Raw genomic sequence first — 14903 nt, 5'->3', positions numbered from 1 at the left:
CATTACAGAAGCTGAAAGCCTGGGCAACAGCATTAGGGCTGGAAAATGTGAGGTTGGAAAACACAGGGAAGCTTTCTGGTCATTACTCTTCACATTTTTTCAAAAAATCTGTAGTAAAGGAAAGTTAGGGCACCGATACAACTTCGTGTCCTCCTCAAACTATAGGAAACACACTTGTATTCCTGTAAGCCTGTGCAAAACGCAGTTCCTCAAGCAGCCACTGAAGCAGTAGAGAGAAATTGGTCAACAAGTTTCATTAGTGGAATTCTGTTAAATGCATGGAGACATCCTGGCTTGTTTGGGGCCTTGTGCCAGTGGAGACAGGGAAGAACATCAGCAGCTCTCCACTTCATTGTTTCTCCTAAAGAACTGTGAGGTGCATCTTTCTCCAGTAATACTTTGCTCTTCATTAGGCAATACAAAGCCAGCAACTGGTTTACAGCATGCGGTGGGGCACCAACTTCCATAAGCCCAGTGCATTCTCTAGGCTCTTCAGGGACAAGATTTGTTGGTGGAGCATTGCCAGACATACTAATCACCTATCAGGTACATCAAAGGTCAACTGAACTGGAGGGTGTAACAGTGTGTCATCTTCTCCTCTCCAGGCTCTCAATAAGAAAGACCACCTTGGCAGTCCAGCACTGGCTTCTTCGTGACCATCACACCCCTTTCTGCTCACAATCCCCACATTGGGGAAGCTGCCCTCTCTATTTCACAAAAGTGCACCCCAGGCACGCAGGGCAGTGAAGGGTTAATTTAATTAGTTCTGTGTGTGCTCAAAGAATTACAGGCAACTTCATTTAATTATTAAGTAGCCAATCAGGTAATCTCTGTATCTGATTAGCACGCTAATGAAATAATGTCTTCCAGTTCAAAGCTGTCATTCCAATCAGGAGACAGCCCTTCAGCTAGAAGGAAAAGCTGGCCAGGTTTCCATGGGCTCAAGGCTTTGGATTTTGGAGAGGGAATGGGAGCAGGGAGTAGAAACCTTTCTGCCTTCCCTCTCGTTTTCTCTGCCTCTGCACAGAACAGTGCAGCTACCCCTTCCAGATGGGTGGCCACATTGGCTCCAGAGAGGCTCCTCGATGCTCCAGGCAGGCATCCTGGTCCTGGTCACCCCCAGGATGCATCCCTTTCTTCTCGCTCCCAGATGCCCAGAGAGACTTCAGTCGACCAGAGCCCTAAGAGTGCCAGGCTGTTAAGCGAATTGCCTAGGCACTGCCAATAGAGAGATCTGCTAAATATGTGGGGCATGGCTCTGCTATTGTCCACATGGGATAAGAGTCACACAGCAAAGCCATTATAGCACTAAGAGGAAGCCAGAAACCCGCCTCCCTCCCCCACACCACGCTCTGCTCCTGTGTCATATGCAGTTATTTCCAGCCTGGGGAAAAGTGCAAGGCGGCAGCTGTCACACGAGGCAAGGACTTGCCCCTTTTAAACAGGGATTTCAGGACTAAATGACCCATTACAATTAACGCAGCTGCAAGAACTGGGACACTTACACAGAGCCAGAGAGGGGCTTTGGGAGTGGAGGAGGAAAGGAGCAGACAAGCAGAGGGTTAAGTATCAAACTTCCAAGACCTGGCATGGAGTCTCCCACCCCTTTTCAAGTATTAGCTCAGCTGTCCGCTTGCAACTGCTACCGTTCAGCCCAAGCCCGGCAAGGCAGCAAAGCCGGGGTGCAGCCCAGCCCACGCCCACCACACCACCTCCTCCACGGGCCCTTACTCACATGGCTGCTCCTGCTCAGACCCAGCTCAGAGACCCCCTTTCCCAAAGAGCAGCACTGGCTACTCCACCACTCAGCAGTGGCACGGCTGCTTTTTGCATAGCTGCACACATGCAAACTTTTAATTACCTAGCCCAGGCTTATCAGAGGAGCTGCAGCAGGATGTGGTTCAGCACAGCCAAACCATCCCAGCATTTATGCGAGGAGCCCGACAGATGTTGCTGTCCAAGCCTGTGCTGCTGCATCTGTACTGCTGTGTGTCCTCTATTGCCGGTTTAAATGCTAACTCAGCTCCAACTGCCACAGCTGTCAGCGTGCCTTTGCATTTCTGAGCATGAGATCACCTTCCCGGTGACACTTCCACTCTCCCGGCGCATTTACCAGGAAAAGAGCAGAGCCACCAGGACACTCACACCAAACATCACTAGTTTTGTTTAAGTCCCTATGCTGAAAACAAATACAGAGAGAATCCCAAGAGGAAGCAGAAAAATTGCAAGCAGTCCCCAGCCAGCCAGCCAGCCAGCTGGCTTTCTATGAGAACACTTAAGTGTTGACACTTTTTGTTGACCCTTTTTTTCCTGAGCATATCCCATGAACAAAAAACAGTGCTGCTGAGTGGGGAGACATCTCTCCTCTCTGCTGACTACAGCCATTGCAAATGAAGGAAACCGGTTAGATCAAGAAATTCAGGCTTGGACAGCACAATGAAGCATCCACTAATAATCAATCCCTTCGCAACAGCCTTCCTGCCAACTGGCTATGAACTAGGCAATCATTATAAATTGTAGTTACTCCTCCAAGGAAAAACAACACAACATCATATGGCAGTCCATGCTCATCCTTTAATTCTCAAACCAGTCCCGCTTACAAAAGACAAGTCTCTCTAACTGCCTGTCCTGAGAAAATTCAGCCCTGAAATCCAAAGCTGCATTCATCCCAGCTTGTGCTTCACTTGTCAAAGAAGGAAAAAAAAACCACAAACCAACCACCAAAACCCTCAAAAGTGGTCAAACTTGTGTCATTAAATTTAGCAGATAAATCTAAAAATGCTAAGGGGGTGAGTTTTTTTGCCTACGAAGATGCTACTGTCGCCCCCGTATTTCTGGCATCCCGCTAACTTCCAGAGGCGCACGCAGGAGAACCTGCCACAGCAGAGCCACCCCGACACTTATTAACCAGCGCAGATGCAATTCGAGCCTGACTTAAGCAGAAGCGACTGAAGCGGCCACCTGGGGACCCGCATTCCTTGACAGCTCCACCGCCCTGCACATTCCAGCCCCCTCATCTCCCAGCCCGATACCAGGTCAGGGAAGCACAGCATGACCTGATCTCCACCTCTGATAGCACCAAGCCCTGTCCCATCCCCTCTTGCCACCCTTGCAGCAGTCAGGCCATGTGGGCCACCTCACCCCTCCCCACTGACAAGCACAGAGCAAGGATACAGGATACCCACCCACGAATGTGAAGGGACTCCCTCTCAATGCCACTGCTATTTGCGGCTCAGCCATCATCCAAAACTTCCCAAAATGAGAAAGTCCAGGCATTTGGCAGGTCAGACATTTACTACAGTGAGTAGTTTGTTCTGCCGAGGGACTCGTAACACCCTCCCAAATTACACATTGCCCTTTACGGGATGCCGCAGCAGCTGGAATCAGCTCCCTTCTCACATTCCTTAATAAGCACTTCCATCGGAGAGCAGGGGGGATGCAGGGCATCAGCTGCAGTTAATCATAACCAAGAGCTGGGCTGCCTTTCCCCATGCTCTGCAGCACTATCTGCAGTCTAAGAATATCCAGCACCACCTGCCCTGCTGGGGCACAGGGAGCCAAGTGGTCCGAGCTCCCAGGCATTACAGGTCTCCCTGTTACAGGAGACTTTCACTCTGCCTCCCCCAAGCAGCAGCCTTCAGTGGGGCCCCTCGATAGCTGGTTGAGATCCTACAGATCATGGAAAGATAATCCATTGCACTACTAATGCACTACTGCAGCTGTCCATGGAGAAAATCCCCTTTCAACCAAAAAAAAAAACAACCCCTCAAGCTCTTTGATCCTCTCCAACACACAATTATCTTAAGGGCAAAATAGTCTTCTGTGCCTTGGCACCTTGTATTGGGCTGAAAGAAAGGAAATCGAGACTGCTACTCTCTGTTTATTCTACATGGCTGCCCTGTCCGACAAGGCAAGCTGCTCCAGCCTCCTCAGCACAAGCAAGCAGATCTTGATGCATAGATACCTGCATTGCTGGGTGACCAGAGCCTAAGGGAAACTTTTCTGGGGAAAATGGCTTGGTTGTGCTGTTGTTTTTTTTTAAAGCCTAAATTTCTAAGAAAGCTAATAAAATTTTACCCTATTTTGGTTTTGTGCAAGACTGTCAGCTACAGTGAAGTTTAATTGACTTCACCTTTACAATCAGGTTTGACTTTGGAAGGAACAATTTAAAGGATCACCAATTTCTATTTAAACTTCTTCTTGCCAGAATGTTCTTACAAAAGAAAGAAGAGCTATAGCAAGCTTTGATATAGCACCAAAAACAAACCCCAAAACCCTTTCACAGAGGCTGGTAAGGGAATTCTTCCCCAGGTGCCCCCCTTGCTGCATGACCTCGTTACCTGTGCAGTCTCACTCCACCTGCTACCCACGGCTGCAGTGCAATAAGCATTTCTTTCAGCAGAAGTGTCAGCTATAAAAAGTCCTTCCCCTCCCCGCTGCCTGTTTCCATTCCTGTGCCACTGCTTCAGTCATGCTGGTACAACCCTTTTGTGGGGCTGTGGAAGGAGCCGGCCGGGAGAACCGCTCCTGGGTAGACATAGCTCACTTGAAAAAGTGTTGTGGTTTTTAATCCGGGTGAGCAGTTTTACTGCCATCCGTGACGGGTGGCAGGAGCTGCCGTGGGAAGGCAGCTTGAGAATTGATGTCCCTGGGTTCCACCAGACACTGCTCATGAGTCCACACTAACAACACGGGGAAAATGGCCATGTGATGTCAAATACTCCAGTGAAGAATACAAAAACAGGAACGAAAAAAAAAGTCACTTCACTAATGCCCTGAAATCCTATTAATTTCAGAGGTACTCACAACTGGCACTTTATGCAAGTTTTTTGGGTTTTTTTAGAAAACTCACCTAAAAATCTCAACCAAGTGCTACTCCTTGTGAACATTTCTCCATCAATCACCCATTAATAACTTTTGAATTCTTGGCTGACTCAACCAAAAGCAAGAGGAGCGCTGGAGTCTTAGACATGCAGTTTCTATAGAGTGCTCACCACCATACTTGGCCCCTGCAATCATCCCAAACATGTTTACATGCCAATGCACACATGCGGCCTGGGAGCTGTATGGAACAAGGCATGATCTTTGTGAGAGGGGAATGCAGGAAAAAAAAAAAAAAGTAAAGGGAGGCACTGAGAAATGTCAGATACAGAGACACGAAGGGCTGCCATCCTCCACATTCAGACTGGGAACGCTTCCGAAAACAGGACTCACTTTTACTCGCAAGTACAGTGCAGTTTGCATTTGAAAATACATTTCACTTTTACAGAGCGCCTTTAATGTTATTTATTCAGGAGTCATGGAGCAACCTATGCACTGAAGGGTTAGGCCTAAGCGAGGTCTTAAAATACTACAGAAAAGCATGGAAGGGGTCTTGCTTGCTGGGTTTTTTTTTTTCTCTTGCTTATTTTTCAGCGTTTGAACCTTCCCAGCACACCAGAAGAGGGAGCCTTTGACTCCTCTCCCATGCTCATCATTTGTTTTATATTAGCAACAATGACAAGCTCTATTAAGAGTCAAGCTCTTTAAATGAATGCTCACCCTTTTGCCTCCTAAAACAAACAAAAAAACCCCAAGCAAGAATGAAAAACCCTACAACCCTCTTTGCCTTGTGTTATGGATATACAGATATTTTTGGTGCCACACAACTGCCTGTGTATGGGGCTCACCAAAAATGAGAAAACTAGCTCTGCCTTCCAACCCTTTGACCACGCAAAGCTCCAGCCCCTTTACAGCAGCCTTAGCTGGAGAGAAAGAGCCAGAGAATTAATGGCTTTACCAATGAGGTCAAAAAAGACCCTCCAGAGCTCCTTTACATTACCAGCCCCAGCAACCAGAACTAAGCTAAGGCTAAAGTCTTAAGAGCCATGGCAGATTGACCTGGCAGCTTGTGGCCACCAAAAACATGAGGTCCAGCTCCCATCACAGGACTACAACACCCTCAAAAGCCCAGCCAGGATGCAGCGAGCAACTAGGCTGGTGCCAGGGAAGGGCAGACCACAAGAGTCCAAAGTGTGGCAAGGGCTTGAAAGGGAGCGAGATCTTCCTTGTGGTAGTTCCCAAAACCAAAGCTCTGGATTTCACTGCTCCCTCAGCAGTGCATGTGCCCTCCTTCCCACCAGGCTGAACACGCCAGCTTGACCACACCAATGTAAAAACCAGCAAAGACACACACACTGCTGCGGAACTAAGCTATGTTAATATAGGGAAGAGTTGAACCAGCATAAGTACATCTAGGGTGAAGAGCTTGCACTGCTTAAACCAGATGAGTTCTAAAACTACATTAAACTGGTGGTCTGGCCTAGGGCAAAGGTGGCCTGGAGGACCCTTATACCCCTCATGTTTCAAATAGTTCAGTATTAGCTCTACACACTGCCTTCTCCAGCCAGCCCTCAGCAGCCCTACTCTAGATAACAGCAGCATAACTTTTTCAGTGAAAAGCATGTGTTTTAGCTAAGCATTTATAGGATATAAAAAGCTTGTCAAGAAGTTGAGCCAGGTCTGAAAGAAGTTGCCACGTTGGGCTGCGAGGCCACCTCCAAGCAAAGCAAAGACCTTGACTGCCATCAGCCTGTAGTGTCAAGTTATTCCCCTGTCCCCAGTAAAGGCAGGCTTAAAAGCCCCAAAAAAAACCCAGAAAAATGTGTGTTCTGGCAGTAAGCAAACTGCACTAGCACCACTTGCCCCCATCAGCTGTTTTCTGTTCCTCACACAAAAGGCTGCAAACCCCTCCTAATTGCAGGAGCCCTCCACCTAACAGACCCTGCTCTCAGGGCCCTCCTCCCCAGGAACTGGGAGAGAACTGGGGCACAATAGGAAGGAGACCGGCTAAAGGGAATAGATCTGTTAAATTAACGCATTTTCTGTCAACCAAATCAGCTGCCCCTAGTGCTATTGTTGGTGAAACAATGGAGACCCCAGGAATGGGCACCCATTAAAAGGAACAAGCCTGCTGAAAGGATACACTCTGAGGCACAGCCTTGTGTGTTTAACAGGATTCTCTACTGTAAGGAAGGAGGAATCACTAGGCTGCATTGTTCCCACCACCACAGCAGATGCTGTTGCTTCTGGTAACGAGGGAGGGGGGGGGAAATAATTTTCATACCTACCTAAAATAAGGTTTACATGATAAACTTTTAATTCAGTCACTTTTAACTCCCTGGCTGTTGTCATTTCTTCCTATAGCCCTTTTCTTGAGATTTTTTGCCTGAAAGAAGTCTATGAAAGCATCCATTGCCATTACAAAAGTTAATTCTTCACCCTTCATGCAGGCACTTAACAGATGCCAGGGGCAGAATGGCACAGCCCTGCCGGCATTATTCGCTGGCAGAGAAAGACTGCAGTTAAGCAGGTCTACATATAAAGCTGTAACACTTTAAAGGTGTTACTTTTAGCTGGTTTGGTTAGAGCAAATTCCAAAAGGAACAAACTTTTGAAGCCTAATTTAGATGCACTATGTAGAAGTTTACATCAGCTGCATTGAATTGGTACACATTTGTGGCAGTCTCTGTAAACAAAGCAAACTGCTTTAAAAGTCATATTTAAGCTACTACACAAAACTTCTTTTCTAGCAGGGAAAGACTTGCACATTATCTTTACCGGGTTTTTAAGTAAGTTCAGCTTAAAATGTTAAACTCGTGGGTGCGCAAACACTTCGGCTAACACCAGACACGATTTTCAGAGTCCGCTGAGGTAGCAGAAGAGGTAACAGCCTCCAACTATTAACACCACAGAAAACCTGTAATATCAAGCCCCATGTACTCCCATCCAAATCTCTGAAATTCTTATCATGTTCCTCTTTGTCTTCTTCCTTCGACAGTCATTCCCCAACTCCCCTGTCACCTAACGCAGATCCATTCAAAATGTTGCTGTCAAAATAACCTTCCGTATCCATTGTTCAGACACCCTTTGGCTTCATGCAGTCACTTCTTGTTTCTTTTCATAGGCTTAAGTTAATGTTTTAACTCACATATCAGCTTCCTGAACTACCTATTCCTTCTTTTTGTATCCAATTACACTAGAGTCTTATTATATAAAATGTAAACACTTGTTAAAAAGTTTAAGATCTACAGTTGGGAGAGATGTGACTTGCATTTGAAATAGAAACTGATATAATGCTTTCCAATTTGCAGACCACTTGAAACAACAGCTCTGAGAAGTATCTCTCTGCCTCCCCCTCCATTAATCTCAATGAACTCTAGAGCCTAGTACTGACATGTAGAGTGTTAATGATTCTATTATGAACAGAATAACTAAGGCAGCAAAAGTGAAGACCAGCAAAACTGCTACTGGAACAGACATGGGGAGAGGGATGGGGCACTACCAAAGCAACTAAACCAAACAGTGGGTGGGACAGGTAGAAAGAACAATAAAAATAGTACTAACCCTTCATTTCATTTGGGTACTTAAACTTGATTTTCAAACAAAAAATACTCAGCTTGCACCCTCTACTCTGATGAAGCCAATGCTGCCCAGGGGAAGCGGAGCCACCAGGGAGTGACTGTGGTATAAGACCCAAATTCACACCGCAGTCTATAAATGGGTCTCTGCACAATGGGACTGACTTCGGTATGTTTGAAGTCCACCATTTTTTCCAACCTTGTCTACTTGCTGTACAGCACCTCTCCCTGCCCTGCCAATTACTCTACCTTTCCTCTTTTTTCTGCTTTTTCTAAAGCCGAGTGCTTTGCATGAGAGTGAAGTTTTAGTAAGCAGATCTATTGCTTGCTCTCATTTCAGACAATTAATGCCCAGTCCCTTCAACTGTAATGTTGCCTACCACCAATGGGATGGATATCCTAATGCCTGAGCTATTCTACTGAAAAAGCATTTAAACCAACTCAGACTTACCCTCTATGAGTACAGCTGACTTACATTAATTCACTGACATTTTCATCAGCTTGCAGCACCTACTTGTCATGTTGATCTTAATTAGAATCTGAATTCTTCTGATCAGAAGCTACCTAGCCATCTCAGCTATCATACAACATGATGAGGCATCAGTGGATGCTGTACATGCTACTGTAATACAAATAATAATGCAGCACCAGACCAGAATAGCTAAAGAGAGCGGTGAAGGCTTAGCACTCAGGTAAGGTACCACACTGCCTGTGCAATTAACCCCACATAAACCACTGACAGAACAGGAAGGTTATGCTTTTCTGGTGTCATGGATCACAAGGGATGCACCCAGAGGGCACAGAGCAAGGGTCTTCACAGAGAAATTTCAGCAGGACAGGAGAGTAGAGGTCAAAGTATATTCACCATCCTGTCCTCACAAGAAAAACTGATTTTTTTTTAACTAATTTTAATTTAACACATTAAAAGGTATGTTTTCCTTTTAAAGCTGTATCCAGTTTGCACAGATAGAAGAAACCCTGTTGTTTGCTCCCTCCTTCACAGGGCTGCTGTACAGCTCTGCCTCTCTCCACACTCTTCCTCCTCCTGGGAGACCCATGGGAGCTGTAGCAGCCGCTGGTTTGTAACAGCCACATAATATTCCTGACAGAAAGAGCCTGTTCAAGGACTGACATGTCAGATACCACACTACAGGAAGAAAAAGGTGGGCAAGACCAGCAGTGCCCTGCCTGTGGGTGGGAGGAACGTACCTAAAGGTAGAGCCAGAACCTGAAGCCCTAGGAAGGGGCAAGAGGTGAGGAAAAGCATCTTAAAGCAGTAGTGAAGTTAACAGCGGAGGCAATTTGCCCAAAGGCGCTTTTAAAAACCACAGGAAAAGATTTATGTTTTCCCTGTGTAATGTGGCTTTTCCCCCTTTTCCAAATAAACTAAGTTAACAACAATGTTTTGACTATTTTCAAGCACGTTCTGGAAAGTCACCTCCCCTCGACCTACCCAGGCAGAAGTTACTAAATGTTTTAGTCCACAGCTCCTGGGAGCACATGCCAAAGAGCTGGGTGGCCGTGCCACGCTGGCTTCTATCCAGTGTTTTCAAGTTGTGCTGAAATACGGTTGAAAACGTTAAATATTCTCCTAATATTTTTGAAGCAAACAATCCCTACAGTTGCTAGAAGGATATTTCTGTTGCAGAGGGGAAGGCACATGGCCAGGAGACACTTTGTCACAAGAGGTGTCCCACATTACAGTCCAGTCTTAAAGAGGGAAACAAATCACTCCCTATCATCGCCTGTACTAACTTGATTGTGGAAAGCATCCCTTCTGTCCATCAAGGCAATGCCTACTAAAAAAAATAAATTATGTGCCCCATACAGCCAGACCTTCTCCTGCTGGAGTACTGTTAAGAGTAGGTAAGGACAAACCCACTTGGTGCAGATTGTACTAGCCACCAAAAAAGAAGCCACAACAACCAAACCAACACAACTAAAAGCCCACTTTTGAAGTGGCATGAAAGTTTTGCACAGCAGATGGCCGACAAGGCAGCCATTTAAAAGGGGAGGAGGAGGAGAAAAAAAAAAAAACCACAAAACATCCCAGAAGGCAAAAGCCTCTCTGCCATCCTCAGAGATCCACGTAAAAACACGGCGTGAAGCTGAACACGTCCAGAGCACCCGCTTCTGGCCCACTGAACTTTTGACCCGCTGGCGATAGCTGAACCCCTCCAGAGTCCCTCGCCGGGTGATGCTGCGGCAGAGATTTGAAAAGAGGAGCCCTGTGCCTCGCTCAGGCGCCTGCATCTGCTGGAGCCAGCATGGGGGCCGGCTGCGCCCACCCCCTCCCCGAACAATGCCCAGGGCCCAGCCTGATGGATGCGCTTCTTTCTTTCAGTTTTGGACACCCCTTCCCTGTAGTCTCTGGCTACGCACTGGTCCAGCAAAAAAGAAAAACAAAACATCTGCTTCCCAGGTTCCTGACATCCAGCTGCTGACGGCAGCCCTGCATCTGGAAGCTTCACTTTCTTTCGGGCCAATAAGTAGAGGGCAAACGGCTTGCGATTAAAAAGAAGAAAAAAAAGAAAAAGAAAAAAAAGAGCTCCGTGCTGCTTCCCTGTACTAAAGCCTGCAAACTTCTCAAATACCACCAGCAAATCTGCTCGGCACAAGGAGGGATGGGTCCAGATGGCCTATTATTACAGAGCCTTCCAGCTAGCTATGGGCAGACCCACATAAAGAAAAAAAAAATAAAATATTGGGGACACACACCAAAAAATAACTACAGCTTTAAAAAACCCAACCAAAACACCAAAAACATACTGGCAGATAGTTTTTGTCTGATTCAGGGACTGCAGAGACTGTAGCAGTGAAACCTTAACCTCACTGCCTGCTAAAATCAGAGGGAGGGAGAAAGCAGGGGATATTTGTTACAAGCACAATTAATGTTTGTTTAAAATTTCTGCATTTTGTAATGATGTTGTAAGAGTTTAGCACCAAACTCCCAGCTGGAGATACACTACTGTCATAACAAGAAAAAAACAGCCACCAACCAGGATTTAACTTGAGAGAAGCTCAGCCCACCTAAGAAGAGAACATCCTCCAAGAAGAGCTGACTGCATCCAGAGTAAGGCCATCCAGAGATACCCAGCAGTTGGACAAACAGTTGCTGCATAGCTCAAGGAGTCTGAGCATGAACATCCTCCAGCTGAAACCCTCGGAGCCCAAGATCTCCATCTCTGCTTCCACACACAAGAAAACAGGTTCACTCAAACCACCTGTTTTACTTTGCATCCAAATGGACCAGGGCACTCACCCCTGGGTTACCCACCAAGGGCAAGAACTTGTGAGGGAAGAGGCATTAACTTCTCAGCCGTTATCATTCAGTCACAAGCACACCGCCCCACAACAACCAAAGCTAAAGCAAGAAAACATTATTTGTAGATGAGCACCGTTTCAATTTTTGGTGGCTGGCTAGGGTTTTATTTCCCCCTAATATCTGCCTTACGTCCTAGCATTTCCCCAAACTCCTACAAGGACAGCCACCTCCATTTTATTCAGACACCCCTGAAACTCAAAGCCCACCACAGATGTAGCAGTGAGACAGCCAGAATGGGCACTGGCATTATTAGGTCCAAAACCAAGGGGTGAGGCCTTCTTTACACAGCCAAATAAAGTACAAATCAAAAACCACAGAGCAGTACTCTTTAAAAAAATTCAAGAATTGTAAATCCCATTGCTGGCCATTCATTTCACACCATGAACTGTTTGGGCAACCTCTTTGTGCAGAGCACCATTCCTAGATATCCCTCAAACCAGTCGTGAGACTGGAACGACTACACCAGGCAAGGGGCAACAAGATGGTGAGCTTCAAGGAACAGCAAGTTTTGAAACCACCTGTACTGTGCTGCTCACACCGTGCCAGGGAAGGAGACTGACTCCACGTGCCTGAAGACACCGAGTTCTGACAGCTGCATCCATCCTCTCACAGCATCCCAATTTTAACTGGGATTTTCACTGTTCCTTGCACGAACGCCTGCCTTGAAAACCCATTTCTGCCATGCGCTGCAGGCCATCTATGCACACAGAGTTTTCTGACGACATTTTCGGCCTGCTGCTTTTGCTCTGAGCCACCCCAGCACCAACCCGCACCTCGCCCCAAGCACACACACACCTCCCCCCGAAAAAAAGGCAAGTTAATTTGTTCTGAGTGATGGTAGCTCCCCCACCCTAAGCGTGCTGCGGGAACCAAAGGGGAGCCCACATTTACTTCATTTGTGAAGCAAGCCAGATGCTAATTGCCTCCAAAGGTGAAAGGCTAGTGCCTTGTCCCTTTTATCATTGTAAATTCAGGTTCCTTCAAGACTTTTGCGCTGCTGGGCCCGGAGAGCCTCCCCTTTAATGGTTTGGCATCAATAGGAGGGGGAGGGGAGTTCCCTTTCGCAAGAAGTTGCATCATTGAGAGACCTTATCCCCTTTCAAGATTTCACACCGCATAAGGGATTCCCCCTCTTCAGAAATTCACATCCTGCTCGAGGAGTTTTGCTCTTCAGGGCTTCGCGCATCCCATTGAACTTTTAAGCATCTTTGGAATTCGCATTCACGGGGCAATTACTGTCTTTAAAAAACACACGCCACCACGTTATTCACCCGGTTTATTGCCAACGCGCTGGCAAGAATAGCTTTTCACAGCAAGCACAAAAGATTTCCTACCAGGACACACTTTGTTTGTAACATTTGTAGCCAGAGCACACAATATTTACGGAACATTAGGCACGCACACGAAAGTAAGACTTAAAAAAAAGAAAAGAAAACAAACCACATGAGAGAAAGTTACAGACGAAAACGGGTAGAAATGTACCGAGAGCCGAGAGTTTTGTCCTGGCGGGGCCAGGGCGGCGGCGAACGCACCGCGGCTGCCCCGGAGCCTCGGCGGCGCCGCACAATGAGCGGCGCGGTGCCCCGCGGGGCAGCCCGGCCCGGGCGCGGCTCGCTGGGATGCGGGAAGGCGGCAGCCCCCGCCGCCCGGCTCGGCCGCGACCCGCCGCGTCCCCCCGCCCCGCAGCGGCACCGGCCAGGTGGGGGACCTCCTCCTCCTCCCAACAAAAGGGACCAACTTGGGTACGGGCTGAGCGGGCTGGGACACCCCCACCCCCCACCTCAACAACAGCCGCGGGTACCCCCGGGGGAGGTGGGGGGTTACCGGGCCGGGCCCGCCTCTCGCCGCCACCATTTTGGGCACGGGGGACCCACCGCCGGCTCCGTGCCGAGACCGTCCCCCCCCGCCACCTTTGTGTGCGGACACCGGCCCGGCGGAACAATGCGGCCCGGCGGCGGCCGGCCCCGCTCCGCCCGCGGCTGCCCCCGCCGTGCGCCCCGCCGGGTCCCGGAGCCCGGGGGCGGCCCTGCCCGCCGGTGCCCTGCGACGGGCGCGCCGAAAGTTTGCGAGCGCGGCCGGGAGGGACGGGGAAGTTGCTGTGTCTGCTGCGAGCGGAGGGGAGACCCCGCTGCGCATCACGCCGGGATCCAGCAGCGCACCGCGGGGGGCCGGGGGGCGCTCCCCGCCACATCGCCCACCGGCGCGGGGCACGGGGAGCACCGTGCGCGCGCGACCCGCCGGGCAGCGGGGGCGCAGCGGTGACGGCGCTGCAGCACCAGCGCGGCCGGCGGGCTAGGGCGCGACCGGCCGGCGGCTGTCCGGCGGGACGCGAAGGGCGGCCGCGGGGCTCTCACCTCGATCTCGAAGTCGGGCAGGCGGAAGGCGGTGCGGAAGAGTGAGCAGAAGTGCGCGATGGCCGGGACTTCCCACCAGGAGCGGAGCTCGTCCAGCGCCACCGCCGCCTCGGGGCCGCCGGTGCCGGCCAAGCCGCCGCCGCCGCCGCCGCAGCCGCCGTCCTCCTCCGGGCACATCTCCCGCGGCCGCCGGCTGCCTGCCTGCCTGCGCGCCCGCCCGCTCGCTGCCTCGCTCCGCGGGCGGCTGCGTGCCGCCGCCGCTCCGGCTCCGCCCGCCCCCCGGCGCCACGCCGCTCAGCGGCCGCCCCCCGGCGGCCCCGCGCTGCCCCCTCGCTGCCGCCCGTGCATGGGGCGGCTCGGCGCCGGCGCGGGGGCGCTAGGGCCGGCGGGGGCGCTGCTGCTGCTGCTGCTGCTGCCCCTGCCGCGGGCGGCCGCCGCTGCGCGGGCCCATCCTCCTCCGCCTCCCCGCGCCGCCGCCCGCGCCCTGCAGTGCAACCGCCGCGCCGCCGGGAACAGATGGGCCCGGGGCGGCGGGGGGGACAAGCGGGGGGGCGGGGTCCCGCGTGGGGGGGCGGGGCTCGGGACGAGAGGGCGAATGGGGAGGTGGGAGCGGACGGGGGGCGGTGCAGGACGGGCCCGGCGGGGCGGGGCGCAGGGAGTGGACAAAAGGCGTGAGGGGGGGGGTGGGCGGAGCCTAGGCGGCTGGGGGGCAGCGCGGCCGTGCACGAGGAGGGGGCGGAGCCGGCACTCATCACAACAACAGGCCCCCCGCGCCCGCCTGGCCACGCCTACGGGGCGGAGACACCGGGGGTGGGCGGGGCCGGG

At 50.5% G+C, this 14903-nt stretch overlaps 1 protein-coding gene across 3 annotated transcripts in view; it reads right to left on the bottom strand.

The window, feature by feature from the left end:
- LOC130150084 (chromatin remodeling regulator CECR2) overlaps positions 1 to 14586 on the bottom strand; it is a 102564-nt gene extending 87978 nt beyond the window's left edge. For 2 of the 3 annotated variants that reach the window (XM_056340639.1, XM_056340640.1), the window contains exon 1: positions 14079 to 14586. In XM_056340639.1, the coding sequence (XP_056196614.1) occupies positions 14079 to 14255 (177 nt within the window). In that variant the 5' untranslated portion in view covers positions 14256 to 14586. Of the gene's footprint in view, positions 1 to 1735; positions 1825 to 14078 lie in introns of those variants that run through there. The other variant, XM_056340641.1, reaches the window with a different exon arrangement.
- Positions 14587 to 14903: the final 317 nt, after the last annotated feature.

This window comes from Falco biarmicus, chromosome 5 (genome assembly GCF_023638135.1).
Source record: "Falco biarmicus isolate bFalBia1 chromosome 5, bFalBia1.pri, whole genome shotgun sequence".
NCBI classification, from domain to species: Eukaryota; Metazoa; Chordata; class Aves; order Falconiformes; family Falconidae; genus Falco; species Falco biarmicus.
This window is presented reverse-complemented; position numbering and strand designations above follow the sequence as displayed.